The sequence below is a fragment of the Rhipicephalus sanguineus genome, chromosome 6, assembly GCF_013339695.2.
Source record: "Rhipicephalus sanguineus isolate Rsan-2018 chromosome 6, BIME_Rsan_1.4, whole genome shotgun sequence".
NCBI lineage: Eukaryota > Metazoa > Arthropoda > Arachnida > Ixodida > Ixodidae > Rhipicephalus > Rhipicephalus sanguineus.
In genome coordinates, this window is record NC_051181.1 from 156,830,039 (window position 1) to 156,853,276 (window position 23,238).

The 23,238-nt window shown below is 45.6% G+C and overlaps 1 protein-coding gene across 1 annotated transcript in view; it reads left to right on the forward strand.

Moving 5' to 3' along the window:
* Positions 1 to 214: 214 nt before the first annotated feature.
* LOC119397654 (uncharacterized) overlaps positions 215 to 23,238 on the forward strand; it is a 69,551-nt gene continuing 46,527 nt past the window's right edge. The window contains exons 1-18 of the mRNA XM_037665078.2: positions 215 to 242; positions 1,217 to 1,238; positions 1,835 to 2,046; positions 3,322 to 3,417; positions 4,099 to 4,209; positions 5,443 to 5,598; positions 6,437 to 6,666; positions 8,852 to 8,964; positions 9,265 to 9,379; positions 10,109 to 10,261; positions 10,526 to 10,648; positions 11,175 to 11,301; positions 11,957 to 11,980; positions 13,330 to 13,407; positions 15,504 to 15,638; positions 16,405 to 16,601; positions 18,234 to 18,346; positions 19,169 to 19,286. Of these exons, the coding sequence (XP_037521006.2) occupies positions 215 to 242; positions 1,217 to 1,238; positions 1,835 to 2,046; positions 3,322 to 3,417; positions 4,099 to 4,209; positions 5,443 to 5,598; positions 6,437 to 6,666; positions 8,852 to 8,964; positions 9,265 to 9,379; positions 10,109 to 10,261; positions 10,526 to 10,648; positions 11,175 to 11,301; positions 11,957 to 11,980; positions 13,330 to 13,407; positions 15,504 to 15,638; positions 16,405 to 16,601; positions 18,234 to 18,346; positions 19,169 to 19,286 (2,151 nt within the window). The remainder of the gene's footprint in view (positions 243 to 1,216; positions 1,239 to 1,834; positions 2,047 to 3,321; positions 3,418 to 4,098; positions 4,210 to 5,442; positions 5,599 to 6,436; positions 6,667 to 8,851; positions 8,965 to 9,264; positions 9,380 to 10,108; positions 10,262 to 10,525; positions 10,649 to 11,174; positions 11,302 to 11,956; positions 11,981 to 13,329; positions 13,408 to 15,503; positions 15,639 to 16,404; positions 16,602 to 18,233; positions 18,347 to 19,168; positions 19,287 to 23,238) is intronic.

The following is a 23,238-nucleotide window of genomic DNA, read 5'->3' on the forward strand; positions in this document are numbered from 1 at the left end:
AGAACTTTGTGGCTGCGTGCCACTGCCTTGTAAGACATCATCATCGACAACAAGAGCAGACTAAGGAAGAAGAGGCGTGCCTGTCGCGAGACAGAAGAAGACGCCTCAGCCGGCTCGGACGGTAAGCAAGCAGGCGAAACTACTCGCACGAAAGAAGCCCAACCCACGGCTTCCCTTTCTTTTTCTTTTTTCAGAGCACGACTTCAGGGACGCCATGGACGCGCCCCGGGAACAGCCCAAAGGTTAGCCCACTTTACACGCCGCCCGCATGAGCTCTCGAGGAACACCGGGAGCCGAAGGACGAAGACCGCGCTGTAGCTCGACAGATCGAACGTGACCTGCGTGCTCCATACGACCCGAAATGCGTGTCAAAATGACGCAATGCCTGTTGCTGACCGTATCGTGCACGTTTAGGATAAAAATATTTAGGGAGACCGTTCGCGACGGTTTTTACTCGAGCCCACGTCGTTCGCGCGCCACACGCGGTAGGCACATGTCGTGGAGTCATCATGCACTGCGAATATAACTTTTTTACACTCTGAAAGACGGGAAAGACGTTGTATACTGTAACACGTTACTGTGTTTATGCTAGCCGTGAAACCAACGTGCAAATTCTGCTTGAACTAGACGCTTCAACCATAGGCGTGCGCAGGGTTTTCCGTTAGGGGGGAGTGGGGGGGGGGGGGGGCAAGTTTTACCGCAGCGAACCCCCGCGCTCCCGTTGGTAGAGTACGCAAGAAGACCAACTTCGCAATGAATACAAGAATGAAAATGAAACGATGATGCGCTGCTCGCAATGGCCTTTCTTAAATCCCCGGATTTTCGGGGTTGCTCCCCGAAAGGTGGGAAGTAAACAGTTGTTGGAATGCAACATCAAGGGGCCTCGGCCCCCATTATCGTCAAAAACCTGCATCGCCATAACCCGGCACTTTAAACTATAACGGGACAGGTCCGGCTGAGTAAAAGTATCGGGAAGATTTGGCGCCCTCTTAGATAAACGGGGGGGGGGGGGTGCTCACCCTGCCTTCCCCTACCCGTGCGCATGCCCATGGGTTCAACATTCATTTTAAGAAGAGGACCGCGGTTCAGCTCGTATTTTCTTAGTGAAATAAATTCATGACTGAACTCAACTACTTGCACTTGTGGCCAGAGCCGACTCTCTTCTCTGCAGACGACGCATTTTACTTAACATGTCCATTTTTTTTCCTTTACGCAGATTCACCTGAGGCCGATCAACCGTAAGCTTGACTGACTGCTGCCTGGAGTAAAACAAAAAAAGGCTCCTTACGTGGCACTTACTTTTTGAAGAAATACGCGTTAGCTTATTGTACAAGACGTAATGCGGTGTGAAACATGGACTGCACATATCGATTAAGTATTTTCTTTCTGTGTCTACTGTAATATGGGAAGATTTAAAAAAGTCAGTAGAATGTTTGTTGTTTTTTTTTTCGTCCCCTTAACGACTCAGTCAAATTTACCATCGAGTAGAATCTACAGAGATGTGGTTGCGGAGAAAATCAGTTAAGGTCTTTAAAAGTCACATTTATGCATAAGCATTTGCGTGACGCGCGGTCTGAAACTGTCCACTCTCGTGCCATCTTTAAGGCGGTCTTAAGAGAAAAGTTTTTTATGATTCTTTGTGAAAGTGAGAAGGGTGCATTGTACAACAAAGGTTTGGGAACTGTGTGCTAAATAGGCGTGTGCAGAAAAACACTCACGAAAGGCACCATGCACCAAGAAGCCCGAAGAAGTGCTTTACTGGGACACATTGTATATCGGAAGTTGTGTCTCGTGTACATTTCTCATGTCTTCCTGCGCTGTCGTGTTGCCGCAGTGGGTCGAGCCCGAGCCAGGGAGGACGACGGCCGAGCCTCAAGGTTTTGGCTATTATGTTCTGCGTGGTCCTGGGCTTGGCACTGGCGTTCGCTCTGGGAAGCCGCACATCGTCGACGCCGCGCGAAGACGACAGCGGCATCAAGCCACCGCCGCCGCCACAATCAGCCGTCGCCGGACAGCCTCGCGCCGGACAGCCTCGCGACGAAGCCGGTCAGCGGGCAAGCGAGGGTAGGAAGTGTTGGGAGAGTAGCATACCTGTGAGAAGAAAGATATCCGTACAACAGAATCCATACCAGAGTTCACATAAAATGTAAACTTAAAACGATCGACAGTTCTTGAACAAGGGATTTTGCCGAATCAAACGTTTCGACAAGGGGGTGGGGTCTTGATGAATAAAAATTCCCTCGACGAAATGTTAGCTTCAGCGACATTGCTTGTTCATTAGAAGGGGCAATTATGAAATTTTTCGGAGCTGGTAATGACGAAGTGTTGTCTAACTGTTCCGTTTTAGGATTTCAAACTTTCCATCTAACTGCAAAACTCAGCTTAACCTAAGCCAGTGAAGGCGCAGACGAAGGGCAGGACGAGAATGAATCCGTGTATTTGGGATCACCTACTACGCATGCCTATGCCTAAGGCGGCGTACTGCAGTATTCGCGGCGCTCAAAGTGAGACTGATTAGGACTCAGTTCCTGTCTACACGGCTACGTAGTGAAATTCGCTTTTTTTTTCTCTTTCTTTGGTATAGATTTTTAGAGGCTGTGAGCACCACTGCAGTACAATGTAGATTCTGCCATGTATGCAGTGTATTCGAAGAACGACATAGTCTTTACAAAACTGTATTTAGCCGAAGTTTGTTGTGTAACAGTTGTTCCCATCTACAAACTGTAGTCTGTGCTTGCGGATATGTTTTGCAGTATGACAGGCCCCATGAAGTTGTATTTATTCTTGTGGAGTCTACACAGTCGAATAGGCTGTGTTAAAGTTGTACAATCTTATTCGCTTTTCCAATCCACTTCCCCGGTATTGTGACAATTATTTTACTGCGACTGCCATCCATTAAGACAATGCTGGAATAAGCTGCAAATATTAACAGTAAAATAAAACCGAAGACGAAAAAGCGCCCAATATCTGACCACGACACAGCAAAGACCGCTGGCCGATAGCAAGAAGGGCTCATCTATAGCTTAGCTGCCTTTAGGAAGCGCATTAGCGCCCTGCTAGTATCACGTATACTCGAACTCAGCAGCCAAGGTTATATACTGTAGCATACGGGAACTTACGTGGGACATCCTGAACATTTACGCGAGATTATTGCTTATAAGGCATAAGTGTTTTCTATCTTTTTTTTCTTTTTTGATATGGTACTAAATGATACCGTACGCCAACCTTGAAGGAAGGTGGGACAAATTTTCAAGACATTTAGCCTAACACCTGCGAATGCGCAGTTTTTGTATTCAGTCAATCAGCATAACAATTTCGCAGGCACCAAGAGACGTGATGCTGTCGCTTTCCCAGCTGCCCCAGGGAAACAGAAGCAGAGCGCGGCACCCGTGAACACTCAACAAGTGGCGAAACAAAGTGAGTGTTTCAAGAACATTGTTTCTTGCGTGAGTTGGTTTCGAACTCTGGACGTGTATTGGATCTCAGTAGTTTTTTTTAGAGTGGCTAGCATGAGCTGTACCCAAGGAGCATACAACATTCAACAGAGCCTGCCACACCATGAGGCACGCGAAAAGCAAGCCTTATGAATCATGGCTACAATGTGTCTCTGCTCTGCAGCACTGCATATTTTCGTTATGTATGGCTTAGTAAAACGTTTTGTTGGGCGAGTTGGTTCATGACTTGAGAAGGAAAACATGAATTGCGCCAGTTCAGCGTTCTCGTATCGTCCTCGTTTCTTTTGCGCTATGGTTCTTCCTTTTCATTTCGTTAAAAGTACGCGCAACGCAAAAGTCACGCACAATGCTTTGGGCATTGTCATTATTCTAGCGCGAGACGTGAGCTCGTCTTATTAGTACCAAGACCCGTGACTCCTGGGTCACAGACTCTTTTGATACCCTAATTCCATTACCGAGCATTATAATCCCTCGGAGATGCGGGGTAATCACGATAACGTTAACTCCGATTCTGCAAGTTGCCCACTGTTGCAACTATACGGCTGATAAAGCCACCCAGTGAGGTGCACCACAGCGATGTGTGCGTCTTCTCCTCAGCAAGTAAAATTTGTGGAATGAATGTGCACAACACTTGCCGTTACAGTCGCCGGCGACGAGGTTTACCGGACAGCGTATGTGAACGTATCGGTGGACCACCTAGCAGCTGGACATGCTCGTGCCGCCGATGTCGCCAAGCCCTCAGGACGCGCTGGAGGTAAGTGATGTGTGGCGACGCTCGTTGGCTGTTCACTCTGATGTTGTAAATTTCACCACAGACGCAATAATTAAATGCTTAATAGCGGAGGGCAATGTCTAGCAAATCGCGTTGGAAAGTTTTTCCGAGGCATAAAGATCAGCACTGCTTCAGTCGCTGTCTCTGACAGAGTTCATAAAGATTTATATGGAGAGCGAATACCATATTACTAAATATGTTTAAGGACAGATGGAATTCACCCGCTACCAGATCTATTTACCACTATGGCGTACGCCATTTTCTGTCTGTGATTTAACGTAACTTTACTGTGCTGGATCTTCAACTCGCCGCATGAGATGAAGAATTTGCGTATGCCAGCGAATCCGCTACACAGTAAAAAGGTGTAAGAGTGCTGGTGTGTCCCATGTCACCTTTACCCTTCAGGCTGTAAGAATTGGTTTGGCTGTACGTGGCAGCCAGTTCAAGCTAATATCTGTGATGAGAGAAGCTTTGGTTCAAAAGTGTATGCTAACTTTGGCCACTTGGTGCGCAACGAAATATATGGAACAAGAGTTTAACAGCTGTAACCATGAATGTGTACTTCATTCGGTCTTCGTGCTCAGTTAACATTGCACAGAAAATCGCAAAAAAAAATTTTTTTAATCGTTTCTCCTTATCAACGATTTGTTCCTGCCCTTTAGAAGCAAGGTTGTTGGCCATGAAAAAAATCAACATGTTTTAAAGGTAAAAAAATAATAGGCATAGACGTAGTACTTGTAGGTTGTTCATTATTACTCAACAGTATTCAAGTTTGCCTTAGGGGCGCATAGTATATTGAAGCAGTGAAGAAGCAAAGATAGTGAAATGCTCAAGCAAATTGAACTAAGAGGTCAGCTGTGGAGGCAACAAATGAAATCGCCGGGCAACCATATAACAGATCTATTCTGGTCGTATACACAAAACGCGAACAACGTTTGATGTGACCCAATTTGTCATTATTATTGTTCCCGTTCCTGGTTATGCTCCTGGGCTATTAAGATTTCTTTATATAGGAAGTCCACCATTGCTACTTTTTGCGTACTTGCGGGATATTCGGCGCTCGTCCTGGTTGTGGTTAAGTGTACTGAAAACTGGACATTCACCCGTAAGTTACTGGGAAGAAACTACATCCAGTTAGATCGCTCTGATACATAAACGTATTAGTGAATCCAGCGTGCATCTGTGCAACGACAACTACGATCCGCGCATGCGCAGGAACTTTTGGAGAAGGCGTTAGTGCCGGCCCGCTGTTCTGCGTGGTGTCAAGCAGTGCTACGCACGCGGCACAGTTCCCACGTGACGTCTGCACGCACCTCATTTACTCTGACGTTCATTACCTGGCTGACGAAGGAAAGTTCATGCCCGTCAACGGTGAGTTCGGTCTTCTTTTTTACGCAACAAAAACGAACTGCTTCGAATGTAGCAATTTTGGAGACCAAGTAGAGACGCTCGCTCGTGCGTCGCAGTTGCTGAAGGTTTCGTGAAGAAAATCTTATGGCACTCTCTATGCTCAAAAACTCTGTAGTTTCAGAAGTGCTGAAACAGTCATCGCTGCGAGGGTAACGTATAGTTGAAGAGCACGACACAAGCGGAAGTTATTGAAGCATGTATGTTTCATTGAAACTTTCACTTATTGAAACGTTCACTTCTCTAAACATATAACGCTTTCATAGTAAAGCTAATTTAGCCAGGTAATTGAAATTGACTTTTATTCAAGGGTACATCGTAACACTTTGAACAGAATAGAATTACTGAATACAGAAAGCTAGATAGATAGTGTATAAAATTTTAGAATATATTAAAAGTACACGAATAATATGGCCGTACTTTCTGACAGTATATATACCTATCCAACGTTTTAGGAATAATTGAAGGTGTTGTGAAAGCGCGAAAGAAACTTCTTGTGGTCTTTTGCAATAGCGGAGTCTGTCGCAACTGCCTATTCCCGCCAGTGGTGAAAGCTAAAGCATTCATTCGTGTGAACGACACCCGGAACGCGACGATCACCAATGACGGGTCGAAGCTTAAATATAGGGCAAAAAAAAAGAAAAGAAATGACGGACGAGACGGGAAAGTCGACAAACGAAGCGCTTACTGTCTGTTGGCTTTCTCGTTTATCTTTTTTTTTTTTCACTATGCGCATAAATATTTAACGTGTATCATCAACTCGGCCAAATAATCACTCTCCTCCCACAAACGACTCCTGCAGACCAGACATTCACTGCGTTCTTGCTGCTGGCGAGTACCACAGCGCAGCTAAAGACCCTGGTCAGCATCGGGGGTCCCACTCTGGACGCTATGGAGCGCTCGCCACCGCTTCTCACTCGTTTCACCAGAAACGCTGCCGGTTGGTTGACGTCTCGCAGCCTGGCTGGTCTCGCCTTCATCGAGTACGCCTCCTCGACGAGCCGCATCGTGGAATACGCCGCGCCCCTTCAGGTACGTATATGCCAGTTAGCGGGGCTCACGATGTGCCGACTGGGCTAGTAGGTTATTCATAGTGATGATAAACAGCGCAGAAAAGCATGGCCACGAAAAGCAAACACACAGGACAGCCCTTGTCCTGTGTGTTTGCTTTTCGTGGTCATACTTTTTTGCGCTGTTTATCTTCAGTTCGATGTGCCGCTTGGGTGTCACTGTTGCCGAGCGAGAGCGTGTCACTGTTGCGACAAAAAACAAGCATGATAAGCAGTGTGAAATCAACATTGTGCATCTCCTAATTACAAGTCAAATGTCCCTGCATTGTGATAACACTGGTTGCTTGCAGTATGTCGTCGCAACTGTTTTCAGACTACAGTTCAGTCAGGAAATGCACACAGGACAAAGAACGCGCTGTGGTATGCTACACCAATATTTCCGTGTCTATCTGATATTGCCATGGTCTGCCACCTCCACGTATGTATGTCCGCTTGTTGTATTTAATTACGCTGTGATAAAATGTAATCACTGGGGCAATTTATCGAGGGTCAAAAAGCCCGAGAACTCCACTCCTTACTGCTTTATTCACTCGTTGTTATTTAGCAGATTAATTGCCTTTATCTACATTGGACTATAGAATAGTGCTTCTGGGAATATGCAATATTATTATTTGTAGCCAGGGGTGGTCGCGTTGTACTGTTGAGCGCCATGTCGATAGTTTAGTTGAAGGACGACGCGACTATACTTTCATACAGCAATTATAATGAGGCGTAAAGAAAAACATAAAATACCGCAAGCACCACTCCCCCCCCCCCCCCACCTTACGGTGAAGCATAATCCGACCAGACTTGGAGGAGGAGGGGGGGGGTGGCACTGCTCGGTCCCGGACCGAAATTCAAGATGGCGACGGGAGAGCCGCTAAAAATAAGATGCCTATCCATGTTTCTAATGAAATGCTTTATTTATTCATTGTTTTTATTCCCCCTCGTCACTGTCAAACCATTGAAGCAGCGACCGGTTTGACCAATATACGACCGGCCACATGACAACAGAATTTCATAAACAACATTAGATACGCATTCAGCGTACTCATTCATGTGGTTCTTTTTACACAAGCGATGCTCGTCCTGAAAAAAAAAAAAAAGTGGCCGCAGGGGAGGAGGGGGAAGGGTCGCGCTTGCTCGGTCACTGGCGCTTATTTCAGATCTCCCGAAAAAGGGAGGGGGGCGCTTGCTCGGCATTTTAGCCTGCACCACTGTACTTCCATACAGAACGAAATAGCTACCGCTGGTGAGCTTTTAATGCCCGTTAGCAAACCTAGCTTTTCGATGCGAAGCAGCTTTTGCTCGGGGCTGTGTCCGGCGCTGGCGTCCGCGCTCTACTGCGCATGCGCGTCCCCTCCCCCTCCCTCTCCTCTCCTACGCCCCCCCCCCCTCTCGCGCGCCTCATTCTCGCGCAACGCCGCGATGAGCGCCAGCGCATGCGCATCCCCTCCCCCTCTCTCTCTTCTTCTTCTACGCTCCCCCCCCCCTCTCGCGCGACTCATTCTCTCCTGCGACGAGTAGGCAGCAGCGACGCCTCCGGTGTCTTGACGGGGCACGAGCGGCCGATGGCCGCCTCAGCTTCTGTGGCTCTAGACGCGGGGCGCTCATGCTCTCCTTCCCTCGCTGAAGAATCCCAGGACGACAACAATGGCATGGACTGCAGAGAGGCAGACGCACATGATCTTGCGACTTTGCGGAAGTCGAATACCTCAGACACCGGCAGTTCCACGCAGCGGGAGCTGAATGGAGACAGGAAGACAGTGCTGATTCTACGCCAGAGGAAGGCACAGGCTTGAGAACGCAAGAAAAAAAAAATTACACCATCTCCCGCTCAAGCGAACCATCTCCCCGCTGCTTCGCATCCACACATGGTTCCCTTTAGCGGGAGATGGTGTAATTTTTTTTAATTTAAAGCACGACTTCTCGCGTATCGCTCGCGCGGCATTGAAATCTTAAATGGCATCTTAGCAGGTACCATACGTTGGTAATCTTTAGCACTTTTCCAGTTCTCTAATCCATTGCATTCGTGCCACAGACGCCCTAAGGGGACTGTAGCATTAAGGCACGATGTGCTTCTCTGTGCTACACGTACGGTACCAAAATAAGGCAGGGCATGAAGCAATAACTGTTTCGTTGTTTTTTTTCGCTCTGCTCTTCAACAGTACCTGCAGGACAAGCTGTCGGTGATGGGCCTGAAGACTGTGTTCGGCGTTCTCATCGAGGACTGGAGCGCACCGGTAGAATCTGTAGCCACCCACCTGACCAGCATTGCAGAGTAAGAGGCCAATGGGACGCTGGTACTTTCGCGCGTATCACATGCAGTGTCACGGCGAGAATAACACCAGAAAAATCAAAAACGGTTTCTAAACCGTAGCTAAGTCTCCCCGTACGGCTGAGCAAACGCGGAGCGTCTAATTAAAAGGCGAACGAACACAAGTGTTACAGTATCTTTCATTATATTATCGGAAAGTAGATAAATTTTTCAGAGAATTGAAAATCGTACCTTGCTGCATTGGTGTCCCTGAGCACGGTCTCCTAATATCGTCTAAACCAATTTCTTCTCCCTACTCGACAGACACGTTGACTACATGTTCCTGCAGACACACTACGAAAAGGAGGGCGACAAGTGCAGCGTGGCACTGCCCTCTGTGTACGCTGCCGCCAACAACTGGACGGGTAGTATTCCCATCGTGAGTGGTTCAGTTTATTCAAAGATTTTTTTTTAAGCATGAGCAATTACTCAACGCCGTCTATAGAAGCGATTGGACTTTGATATAATCAACCGTATGTGTACTGATATCAGTTGCTTCGGCCTGACGACAGACGTACAGTTCCAGTGAAACCAGAAACATCCCAGACTCATGCGACGTTTATGTGCAAAGGCCCCCGGAGAGAGAGGAAACTCAAAACGTGGGAGCAGTAGAGAGTAAAATGGGATTATGTGACGGGAAAGGAGAACGAAGGAAAATAAAGAATCGGGGAACGAGAAGGTGCTTACCATCTACTCCATGCTTCGAAGGAAACGCATCAATTCGTATTCACAAGGTGTTCTTTTGTCTTGTGTCACATCTATCTATCTATCTATCTATCTATCTATCTATCTATCTATCTATCTATCTATCTATCTATCTATCTATCTATCTATCTATCTATCTATCTATCTATCTATCTATCTATCTATCTATCTATCTATCTATCTATCTATCTATCTATCTATCTATCTATCTATCTATCTATCTATCTATCTATCTAATCTCAAGCTTTAACCCTTACGTTCCTTCTATCGGCAGATTTGCTCCCCTTGAGAGTTTCCGTCGTCTGTAATTTCTGTATTAAATTTCTATGGCGGAAGGAAGCTTCTTGGCTTGCTGTTGGCGGTGATTCACGATTAATTGCGTTCCTGCCTGTTGTCCTTACAGTCAGTCGCCATGGACTGGATAGGGGCAGTGCAAGAGAATAGGGGCAAGCAGGCCACCCTATGCTTCTCCGTCAGCATGGCGGCCTTGCTCTATCGCTCGCACAAGGACAACAGCGCTCCATGTGATGACGTCACCTCTGTCAACTACATGCAGGTAAGCCATCCCATGTAGAGAACAGCTGAGCAGAGAGCGCTTGTTGTCGTCGAATTTGTGCACGATTGTTTTCGACGTCACGAGAGGAGGGCGTTCCAGTCTAGCCAGATTGATGCTTTCGAGGCAACGCCGCCCTGGTCCCTTAGAAAGCTCGGTGTTAGGCTTTACTAAATTCATTTGGCTTCAGCTCCTGTACCCGTTATCATTAGGCTAAATCCCTGCTCCCTACATTATAAATCCCAAGAAATGCTGGTGACGATCCAGGTCTGCGACCCTGCGCCGTGGCCCGCGGTCGTCCCCACCTCGAACCAGGCTTCGTTGGCGTACATGGGATCAAATGGCGAACAGCTTGAGAGTCACGAGACGGCTGACCTGCTGGCCGTCAAGGTGAGCACAGTGCATCGAACTTGATGAACAGCAATACTTCTTTGCAGACTAGTTGGTTCATACTTGATGTTCATAGTTGATGAACATATTGCTCGAGCGAATAATAAGTCACCTCCAGAGACAAAGTTATCCAGGACACGGGCTCCACGGCAAATGCATATACATTTTAGCACTTTCTGTTCATTTGCCATCTAATTTAATTAATAAAATTCGAGGTTGGAAAAGCTACTACAATTGAAACATTTAATTACAGGCTGCGTTGTCAGGCTGAGCGAGAATTGCGGTGAAACATGGTCCTTCCCTCCACGATAACATTCTTCAACCTTAATGAATAGCTCTCTGAAGGGGCCACCTGCCCCTAACAAAGTCCCATACCAGGGACACTGTTCTCCTTTCCCCCTTTTTCTCCATCTTACCTTTTCCCATCTTTTCCTCCACCATGCAGAGTACATTGTGCTCCCTTCATGTGCTGCAAGAGTAGCGCCTCTTCGTCATCTCACTCACTTCCGCCCCATCCCTGACGCAGGTGTCCCGCGCCGGCTTGCACCTACCCGGTGTATGTGTAGCCGCATTCGACGTTGACCGAGACGACTACGAGGGAGTGTGCGGCGGGCCGTTCGCACGCCTGCACGCCATCCGACAGGCACAGCAACGTACGTCTACAGTATACGTCACTATACGGTATACGTCAACAGGGCACGCGCTGCCTGCTGCCGTCGGACTGTGCACGGGATCTCCATTGTGTACCTTCTAGATATATAGGCAAAAGTGTAAATGACTTGCATATCAGAAAAGGTGTAAAAACTATGTGTCACTTTACTGCCTTAAAGCAGAAGCTTTCAGTGGCGTCGCAGATTCTGCGCAGTCTATAGCTTAAAGTAAGAAGTTCGCTACAAAAAAGAACAAAAAATAAACAGTAATTGGGGACGCGTGTTTCATTTGTTGTATCTATTGCATCGCGCAGTAGTTTCCGTTTATATTATTATTCATTCGGGATACGATTCGTTAGACACAAATACAGTGCTCCATTGAGGAGTAGAAACGTTAGAAGACGTTTTTAAATATTTTTTCTCAGTATCTTGGCCGCTTCCTTTTACTGTGTGTGGTCGAGACCTGACGGGCTTCCGTCGTGCCATTTCAGGACTTAAGTCATACTCGCGACTTCGTCCATTTTGTGCGCTTTATACGATTTTGGGTACTACGAACCTTCGTGTAAGGCACGTTGCTATCACTGCAACGCTTCGGCTTTCGGACGAAATTGCGACTTGCTGATAAAATACAACAGCCTGTCTTTTGCTTTTCTTCCAGCAAACGCATCAAGAGCAGCCCAAGGTAAGACGCAATGGTTTTGTTTGAGCTAGTTGGTCAGACTTACTGGTACAGGCATCCGGGCACGAAAAAGAAAGACAACGAAACATCTGTATCGGAATGGGCGCCTATATCTTTGTTTTTTTTTTATTGCGATAGCAATTATATGGACACTCGAGGCGTATTTTTGACGTCGCTGTCATCTTCCGTATAAAGTCGAAATCGATCAATCAGTGTTTATTCAATCAAATGAATACAAAGAAATGGTTACAAAAATATTTGGACTATTAGCCTGTGTGGCTAGTTAGTGGTCCAATCTATTACATGAGTATTCAATATATATACATGTCAGGAACAGAGGAGCGGTTAAAATTATTGATATTAACGCCCCGCGCATCGTATATTCTATGTTCGAGTGAAGGCTCACGAAAGCTGTAAACGGGCTCGGCTCAAGCAGAGATGAAACGCTCCGGCCGGCTCCGTCGTGCGAAGGAGCATGAAGGGGGGCCGGGGAAGGGTGGGAGCGGCGTCTCTCGGGCAGCAACTGCGAACTTTCATCAAAAATGCGCGTGCGATCTCGTCAGAGATCAATAGACAGCTCATAGCTTTGTACTTGCTGTTCTCTCACCGCTTACTTCGCTTTGAGACGGCAGCCAGCACGAAAACTGCTTCTCTCCACGGAGCGGCCGTATTCGCTTAGAGATTTACGCAAAATCGGAAAGAAGAGAGTTAGCTGCTAATCTTACTTCGCATAGCACTGCGATTTGTTGCTATCGCATTCACTGCTTCACCTTTGAAGGGAAACTGCGACTTTCTTTTGGTTTCTGCGCCAAGACGTCTATACCAAAAGTCTGAAGGTTATTGCATGTAATCCATAATTGGTCATAATTTCTGCTTTTATGAGCCATCGCTTTTTTTTTTCCTCGTTCTTTTCTCGCCCATATTTCGTTCTCTAGCATCTGACAATAAGCGTTTGTCGACAAAATAGTGTTGGTTTGCACTATTTAAGTGATGTTTATGATTGTAATCAGCAAAACGATTGCAGTTTCACGCGAAGTTTACTGTTCACACAAGCTGAGGATGATCAAAAAGTCCCTGTGACCTCATATTCTACTATGTAATAAAGGAGCTTTCGAAGAAAAAAAAACAATGTTGAATCCACAACCACACCTACACGCACGTTTTCATTAGCGAAGCAAGCGACAAAAGTGTTATAATAATAATAATAATAATAATAATAATAATAATAATAATAATAATAATAATAATAATAATAATAATAATAATAATAATAATCGTTATTAAATCGCGGCGATTAAGTTCTCGAAACCATCAACATATCGACCGCTAACGTGACCTTCTTATTATTGCAGGGCGTTCTCTGCCCGAGGACAAAGAGCGGAAAGAAGACCAAGTTGAAGCCTCCAAGCGATGCATGCCACGTGGAAAAGGTACGCAACCTCATCCTACATGAACCACGGCGCAAGATGTGAAATCTCGTTGATACGATCCCACTTAATACGGTTTTCGGCATAACACGTTTTTTTTTTCCTGTTCCCAGCCGACGCCCCATAGTGGTAATGCATTTTAGTACGGTTAATACGATCTTATTCCCGCGTGAGCTTGGATAATACGATCGCGAAAACGTCTGAAAACCTCGCTTGGTTTCAATTTTCACGCCAAGAGGCACTACGCCCGCGCGGCGCTGGCCCATCGAGGCACCCCATGTAGCGCTTGTGGTATAGTGTGATGATAACAACGAAGAGGCAGGAGGTTGCACCGGCGATTGTCGGCCTTGTCGCGATTTTGTAGTTCGGCGATGAATGTGCTACTCGCTTCTACGAGTTCCAAAAAAGCTTCTTGCGGGACATCGAAAAACAAAATGTTCAGCTCAAAACGACGGACTATTTTAAAGTTCTTTAATAAGAGCAAGTTCTGTGCCAAGTATGTACTGTTTGTGATCTCTGTTTGTGATCTGTTTTGGATAATGAGTTTTTCGGATATACGTTTTTTTATATATAATGCCCGTGAGAATCGTATCAACGAAATTCCACTGTACATCTTGGACCGTGTCTATGCGAGAATCGTCTAATGATGATAATATGCGCCGTATGTATACCACCTCGACTTGCGAAACAGGCACTGTGGCAGTGCCCGCATTGTGGTGGATGCACACCTATGCGCAGGCGCACTAGTGACAATTGATGAACGCCCTGTACCGTAATTGTAATGTATCACAGCCTCGTCGGACAATAACTGCGTTAAAGAACAGCTGGCTTATATTAGTAAACGTGACTTCACCACTTTGTTCAACGACCTCTCCTCGTTAAGGTTAGGCAGAACACTAAGGCACTTTCGTCAGTCTGTCTTCTTCTTTGAACACGTTTGCGTCATTTTGTCGTAAATTGCGCTGTTCAGCTACGCGCCGACTGTGGGCCAAATCCTTTCGAAGCATATTTGTCGCCTGCAGGCTCAGACCGGCGGCCATTCGCAGAAATCGTAAAACTAGCACTGCTGTTGTCGCCTTCTTGTTTCTCATTAATAATATTTCATGTTTCACGTTAATAATAACTTGTGTTTCTCGTTAATAATCTTTAATGAATGATGCTTGTAAGTAAGCAGTAGTAAAGTGGCCTTGCTTCCTTTGATTGAATTGCCCTGTAGCAGCGTGAGAAGCCGTGTAGTCATGCTGTCAGGTCACCGGTGGACAACGTCTTCCCCGTCCACCTTCGGACTACACGGCGATATCAACATTTCTAGTGTTGCCAGGTATCTGACGGGAAAATTATTTCTCGCCCGCTTTTCCGTCCCTTGCTTCCCTAACGTCCGCCCTTTCTATATAGGATACCCAAAATAGGGTACCACATTTTTCGGGACACCCTGTACCAATTTCTTTCAAGCAGTGCGAGTGCCGTTTACCGATATGCGTAGTTCCTGCTTTCCGAAATGTACTCAAATCTGCGCATTCTCTAAACGTTCCTGGCAAGAAAAAGAAAAAAAGAAAAAGAAATGGCACCGTCGCGGTGCGACATTATAAAGGGACACTAAAGTGAAACAATGAATTGGTTTACATTGATAACTTGAACTCCGAGTACTCTAATTTTGTTACTTTCACTGTCATAGGTCTATTAACAAAGAAAAAAATAAAGGATGAAATTTCATTTTTATATTTCGCGCCGAAATCTCCGCGCGTGACGTCACGAATTTCAAAGTGTATTATTCATATTTTCGAGTCATTGGTCCAGCGAAATTTTCAGGGGACAGTGCAGTTCATTTTTACGGATTAGGAACTGCGTAGGAACTATAGTACACGCCGTCAAAATCTATGACGTCACAGCTTTGGTGCGGAAACTTCAATGTGGCGTCGCCATGCTGCATTTTCTTTTTGCGTGTTTTCTCGCTTACGAAGGTTCTTTATGCGGCAAGCGGGGTGATTTTGAAATTGTGGCAGAGTAATTTGCTAATATGAGAAAAATAATTTTTCTCTTTATTGTATCTTTAATAACGGGTTCGTATCTATGCGGTGATTTAATTGCTTTGTTTATAGAGAAAGAGCGTCCGCTGGTGTGCGTGCTGTCAGAACGGACGGAGAACGCGCGGACAGTCACCACCAGCTACTGTACTCACGTGGTCTTCTCACTGCGGCAGTTCGGAAACGCTGACCTCACCGTTCTTCCTAACGGTGAGCACAACCACGTACTTTCTCTTTCCTCTCTTCACTGACGTCAATCCTTCTCTTCACTGACGGCGTCAGACACTTGTGGCAACGAAATCAGTGAGCTTGCTGAACTACTTAATATTGATTTACTTCAAAACACGGTGCACGCGTTTCAATGTTCCCTAATCTTATCGTGCGTTTTGTGACAAATGTCGACAGCGGGTATTTTTGCGCCAGGCTTTGCTCATTACGGAAAAATATAATCTTTATGTATGCAACAATCGAAGCTAATATCTGCTTTGGAAAGATCGTTTTCTGGGAAACTGGTAACCGGATAGAACAGGGCAATAGAAATCAATCTAGAGGGCGCTGATAGAAATGATGGAGTGGTTCTAAAGTTGAAATGCCTAAAGGTGTAAGGGTGTTAGGAAGTCTTCAGCACACGTTGCAATCGGGACTAACAACAACAATGTGATACCCTTACGTGTGTAGCCTTTTTTATTTCGACACACCCCTTGTGCGAGCACAGAATCGAAACTAACCATGATGGTTCCCTCTTGGTAACATTACGCAAGTCCATAGCATTCCTGACAGCAAGTGCGCTGTCCAGAGAAGGTTAAATAAAAAGAGAATTTTTCAAATATGTATACCGCCAGGATCACACAGAGAAGGGCGACGGTACGCGGTTGTGATGCGCTTTAAACTATCGCCACCGTGCCTGCAGCATCAGGAGAGTGGTTTCCAGATGAAACCAGGTAGGAGGTTTCTAAAGGCTGTGTCACTCTCGCAGGCTACCTGTCTCAGATACAGGAGAGCGGTGTTCGAGTTCTGGTGGCGGTACATGAGCGACTGTTGCAACTGTCCTCGCTAAGCGAAAGCGCCGAGGAAACAGCGCGGCAGCTGCGGGTGCGCAAGCTGGATGGTCTGGCGCTCCTTTATGTTAGTCGTTCCACTCGGCAGATACCTTCGCTGTCGCGCAAAATGAAGGTACGCAATAATTTGTGTGTTGCGACTATTCTGTAGTACGACGTAAAATGCGACGTCTTCATCATCATCATCATCTTATTATTATTATTATTATTATTATTATTATTATTATTATTATTATTATTATTATTATTATTATTATTATTATTAGTAGTAGTAGTAGTAGTAGTAGTAGTAGTAGTAGTAGTAGTAGTAGTAGTAGTAGTAGTAGTAATATGTTCAACTACCTTTCTCTCGCCAACTTGTCTTTCTATTTGATGCTGACTCACCGGCCTGTCTTTTATAGTGCGTGTTACGCACCAGTGCTGTGAACCCTGCGCTCCTAGGCATTTTTTCTAAGCACCCCCACACAAGTGGCCTAGCTAAGATCGAAAGAAAACTTGTGGCCGGTATTTAGCTTAGTCACGCAAGGAAACGATGTTGGGGCGCATGTAACTAGTGGGTTTACGTGTTTACATGTTAAATATAGCAACTGCGTGAAACGAAATGGTGGCGTATCGTTGGCGGTGTGCTGTGGGAGTACGCAACCTAACGCCAGTCGGCGCAACCCTGCCTCATTATGGAGCTGCGCAATATGCTCTTACCTGCTTCAGAATAAAAACGGACCGCTGAAATTGCGTGCATCTTTACCTCATAGGCGAGCCGAAGCGAGCAATGTACAGTAGGAATGGAAAGAAACGCGAACAGTACGGCATGTATATTCTCTGCTGTTTCGCATTTCTTTTCAAGCGGTTGTAGCCTGGACGCTAATAAACAGCCACTAGAGTCATCAATGATACAATCAAGAACCATTTTAGCATCTTTATTGACACCAAGGTCAAAAATACAGCGCGCCGCGCTGTTCGCGTTTCCTTCCATCCCTCATGTACGTGCATGCTTCGTCCGGTGAACTTATGCCCGTGATCGCGACTGACGTCGTACTTTACGCGTTTCAACGTTCCTCCATGAAGACATAAAACATGGACGGCACGAGTTTTAACAGTAGTCGCAGCAAATAAAATGAAGTATCGTACCTTTAAAGATTCGATCATAGTCGTTCGCAGGGTTCCTCATGAGGAGGGCAAAGTTTCATCGCAGCCTCGCTTCCCCCCTCGTGCGCGAATCTATCGCTTCGATGACCATAGCAGGCTGTAACACGTACTAACTTTCGAACTTCGCGCGCCTCAAATTGAAACCAAAAGTGATTTAGTTGTTTTTTCTGCCACTTGGAGTATTGCGGTAATTTGGCCGCTGGGCTTTATGGGAAGGTTCCTATACATTTTTTATTTCGGTTGTTTTCGACGCGCTGAAAGCGAAACTATGTTGCCACGCACGTGCATTTATTTGCCCCACAAGTCGTCGCTGAAATTCGATCAACAAGTCACCCGAGTCGCCGTGACTACAGGTAGACACAGTGAATGACATTGGGTATCCTCACCCATTCTTTATTTGCCTTGAAGTTGTATGAGAAGGTACGCGCTTCGGTGAGCGTGCAAGCTAGACCTCGACAGGTACGCGCCTGTGTTTGTTGGCTGGGGACAGAAGCATCTATGCCGGCAGAGACCCTGCTAAAGCGAAGTGTTACAGATAGCCTCGTATAAGACTGGGAGACGTGCGACATAAAACATGTGCGTACTGCTTGATTCACTGCAGGAACTGCACGACGTGTACCAGAAACACGGCTTGTGTGTTCTGCTCAGCCTTCAGATTGTGGACTACGACAAGCCAGCGACTTACACAGGTGTCCAGCTGAACATTCTCAGCAAGTGAGTCTACTATGTGTAAACGTATGCTGTAGCTGCGTTGCATCTTCATTTATAGCTGCATGGCGACAGGAGCACGGTGAACGTTAGTCAATCAATGAGGGCATATTGAACACTGAACAAAAGGCGAGCGAGTGTCACCTCTCACACTCGTGCAGTTTTCTAAAGAACACCTACAACGAAGTCGATCAGTAGACAAATGCCTGGCAAGTCCGGAAACCACGAAGGGGGCAGTGTTGGTGAAGCACATCGAGAAGAAACGTCGCGCGAGAGCACTTCCTCCACAATCTCAATCGAGGCCCGACCCCCTTTCATTAAAGTTAACTAAAAATTTAATTTCCAGAACCTTCGCATAAAATCTAACATTCCTGAAAATGGTTACTGCGTTTGTCTCTTTACATTCATGCTTCGATAGTGAAACCAATGTGTGTTTATATATAACCAGCGAAAACCTGAAGATGCAGTGACAAGTGCACAATTGTACAAACCTGGCAGTATTCATATAAGTTCCATTATATTTCACTTAGTTCTTTTACGTTCCGAAGGCACACTCTTCTATTATCACATACCTTCTTTGGGAGATCTATGTTTTGGAGCATGTATGCACCGAGGGCACATGCGGAACCGGCTTTGTGGGAGGAGGAGCATGTACCAGATTCCTTAGTTATCTCTTAAAACATAAAATGGGCAGCCTACAATGCAACGGTTCATGCCCGCATGGTCTTAAAACAAGTTGTTGGCGGTTATGCATTCATTTTGTTGTTTACTGGTACTTTCTGTGTGTGGTGTACACAACTTGCTCTCAAAATTATCTATTTTCTCAAGTTTTGTAGACTTCCTTGTGGTGAACACGCACTACAGTGGAGACTATGGCCCCTGCCGAGCTACACCTACATCAACCTTTAACCAGCCACTGTCCACCTGTATACCCCAGGTGCCTGTGGTAAGTGGCTTGCTGTTTTTTTCATCTGTAAATGTAGATCAACCTCAATCGTGTGTGTGTGTGTGTGTGTGTGTGTGTGTGTGTGTGTGTGTGTGTGTGTGTGTGTGTGTGTGTGTGTGTGTGTGTGTGTACATGTGGTGTGTGCCGGAGTGTGGCCACACTGGTGTGAGGAATGCTGTATGCGCACTTACGGAATGCGCTTATCGGCGCTGCTTTTCATTTCTGCCATCTGTTGTTAGTGGCTAAGCACTGTTATTTTGACCCGTGTTGTGTTAAAATTCATTGTTTAAGCCATAAAACGGCAGGAAGTGGAAGATGGAAGCTGCGATGAAAAAATCCGTAAAACAGGGGGTGGATGCTCGAGCCAACGTTTCGACAAGTGGACTTGTCTTCTTCAAGGCTGGAACTGATTTCCTTAGCTATCGTGTGTATATGCTTCGTGCCCTCTCCAAAAGAGGGGAGAAGGGGTGGGGGGGGAGAGGCCACCGCGACGATTGGGTGACTCATAAGGAACGAAAAAAAAAAAAAAAGGGGGGGGGGAGGACGGGAGGGTGTACGTTTCACTGAATGATTGTCAATGGAAGCACGTGGCATTTTAACAATAGTAGGTTCGAAAGCTTAGAAGAAGGGATTAACTCTCATTCGTTTTCGTTGTGTATGTACCATATCGAATCGATTCGAGAGCCCCCTTAGACACGTTAATGCCTGCTGGCTGGAGTGTATTGAACTTGTGAATAAGTTATGACTCTGTATATTTTCTGTCTCTTGGGGACCGGAAGTTTGACTGAAGTATGTAAAGTTTGAGATCTTCGAAGTTGTGACCTGCTACATTAAAATGCTGTGCCACTGCTTTGGGTAACTTTTTCGCTGTGTCCGCGCGATGCCCGTTTAATCTAACATTAACAGGTTGTCCCGTTTCGCCAATGTACCGTTTTTGACAATATGAACATTCGATCATGTAGATAACGTTTGAACTAGTGCAGGTGAAACTAGATTTTATATGATGGACGTAATCACTTCCGGTGCTTTTAACTATAACGTCATCTTGAAGGTGCTTACAAGTCTTACATCTTGGACGAGAACACGGTGTTATGTGGGCAGTAGAATGAGGGTTTACTTTTGCGTGCACTAACATGTCCTTAAAATTTTTATTGCGGCGATACACGACCTTTGGTACTCCGGGAAACGCTTTTCTAAGGCGCTCGTTGCTTGCCAGTATTGGGTAATACTTACGGAGGATATTATTTATGTTTGGTAGCGCATTTGAGTATTTGGTTATAAATGCTGGCGGCTGGTTAGGCTGTGCTACGGGGGCCCTTTGAGCTAGTGATGATTTCCTATCTAGTTGACAGGCTTCGTTGAAGACCTTGTTTAGAGCATCATGCGGGTAATTTCTTTTAACTAATGTTTCCTTTAGGTTGCTTAAGTGGTGAACGTAGTCGTTGTCATCGCTACAGATCCTTCTTATACGCCGCGCCTGTCCTACAAATATCCCTTGTTTGCAGTGTCGCGGGTGATGACTAGTGTAATCTAGGTATTGCTGGCTGTCTGTTGGTTTTCTGTAAAGCGTCGTCTTTAATTTTCCTGCTTCAATAGATACCGTCGTGTCTAGGAAGTTAAGGTTAAGGAAGTTAAGGAAGTCGTGTTTAGGAAGTTGTCGCCGCTGCACCACAGAACATAACGCATTTCATCATTCACTGTGGCACTAACGACTGTACACACAACAACGGCGACGTCACTGTGGAGGCCCTGAAGACTCTGGTAAACGATTTGCAGAACAACAGACCAGACGCAAAACTCACCCTCACAACAGTTCTGCCTAGGATCGCAAACAAACACCGATCTCTCATTGCACAATCACGCACACTCCTAGCTCATGCACGAGGATCACGTAAAGTTAACGAATTTCTTCTGGACATTGAACACGCCCACAAAAACGTTGATGTCATCCACCACGCGGAAATTCATCAGGACCCTGACATTATGCTCGCTCGGGACGGACTACACCCTAACTTTTCAGGCGTCAATGTAATTTGCAGGAACATCAAGTACAGAATCAGGAATGAATTTAAACAGACGCAGCCAATGACACAATCTAATGGACCGTCCCACAAACCCGAACAACACGCTCCACATGCTACAAGCACTAGCTGCAACTCACGCCCCACCGTAGCTAAGACACAAGAAGCATCTACTCAGACGGTGGACGTGATAATAACACCAGTAACAGAACCCACACAAAAAGCAGAGGCAACAAGTTCACGCACTCCCCTAACAGAGACATCTGCGAACGCTAGCAAACAAACAGATAGAGAAACACACATCGGGTCAGACCTCACCACTAACACAAAGAGTAGTAAGAAAACACCCCCTGAAAATGTTGTGCCCCGGAGGTCTGCCCGACTCCAACAGAAATGACTAACAAACACCAAGGACAGGAAAGGCAACCGCAAATCTCCGTCTTTTCTCCAATCCCGTAAACTCGCCGCAAAACAAACAAACTACAGAATGCATTTGAAGAAATACTCTAGCTACATTAAAGAAAAGAAAATTCCGAAAGGTCTTAAAATTAAGGTCAGATGTGCTCTTGGTACCCTACCGCCTAAACTATTAGCGAAATGGAACAGCATTCTAGAAAGCGCGTCTTTGTCATTAATAGGTATTTTAAAAGAACATTGCGGAAATCAACTTGCTTTAATCACCAACCAACTTAATAGCGTTAACTTATCTGAAGAGGAAACTGAAGAACTTGCCCAGTTTGTAGAACGTAGACAAGATAAATTGCTGATCAAGGAAAAGCGCAAAGAAAATCATGCTACGAACTCTGCCCTCAATAATTCGATGAACACGGTAGAAAGCCCCGCAATCCCAGCCCAACACCCAGAACGCCGCAGCGAAGTGGTAGACATATCACAAAGCTTAAGTCCAGTCGATATAGATCTACTCAAGCGCGGCCTTACATTTTGTCCGACAAACAATGCAGTGAACGAGTACGAGCTCCACAAAGATATAACTGAGTTTTCAAGACGTTTGCGCATCAAGGAATTCTTTTTTGATAAGGCGGATACGGAAGACGTAAGCAATGACTGTTTGCGTCCGCCAAGCACTTGGACACCAGATGCAGAACAATGCCAAGAGTTCGATCAATATATAAAACTAGTCTCAAGGGAAATTCTGAGCACAGCCAAACGGAGTCGAAAGCCGAAGAACTTAACTTACGCAGAACAGGAGGTCTTGAAACAACTTTCAAACAGAAAAGACATTGTGATAAAACCAGCGGATAAAGGAGGTAGTATAGTAATCTGGCCTATAGAAAAATATAAAAACGAAGCTATCAGACAACTCAGCAACAATACGCACTATCGAAAATTAGCCACGGACCCGACTCAAGAATATAGTAATAGCATACAACATACGATCACGGATTTTCTAGCTAGGGAATTAATCACACACTCTGAGCACCGCTTCCTGATGCCTAAAAACAAGCAAGCAGGCCGCTTCTACCTTCTTCCGAAGATCCATAAGGTGTCCATAGATGAACTGCTTATCGCGCAAATCCCGGGCAGGCCTATAGTATCTAACAACAATACACCTACTGAGTCGCTATCAACATTTCTAAATCATCATTTATCTAAAATACCATCTAACCTACCGTCTTTTGTTCAAGATACACCTCATTTCCTTCGAATAATAGATTCTATTAACGAAACACAAACACTCTCGGATCAGGCCATTCTGGTAACATTAGATGTCTGCTCCTTGTATACGAATATACCTATCGATGAAGGGATTGAAGCGGTCTCAAAATCACTCATAGAAAGCAAGCAAGCACATAATGCTGAAGTTTACCTATCGTTACTTAAACTAGTCCTGACGCTAAATTATTTTGAATTTGATTCGTCCTACTACCTGCAAACTTTCGGCACTAGCATGGGAACCCCTTTTGCGCCAA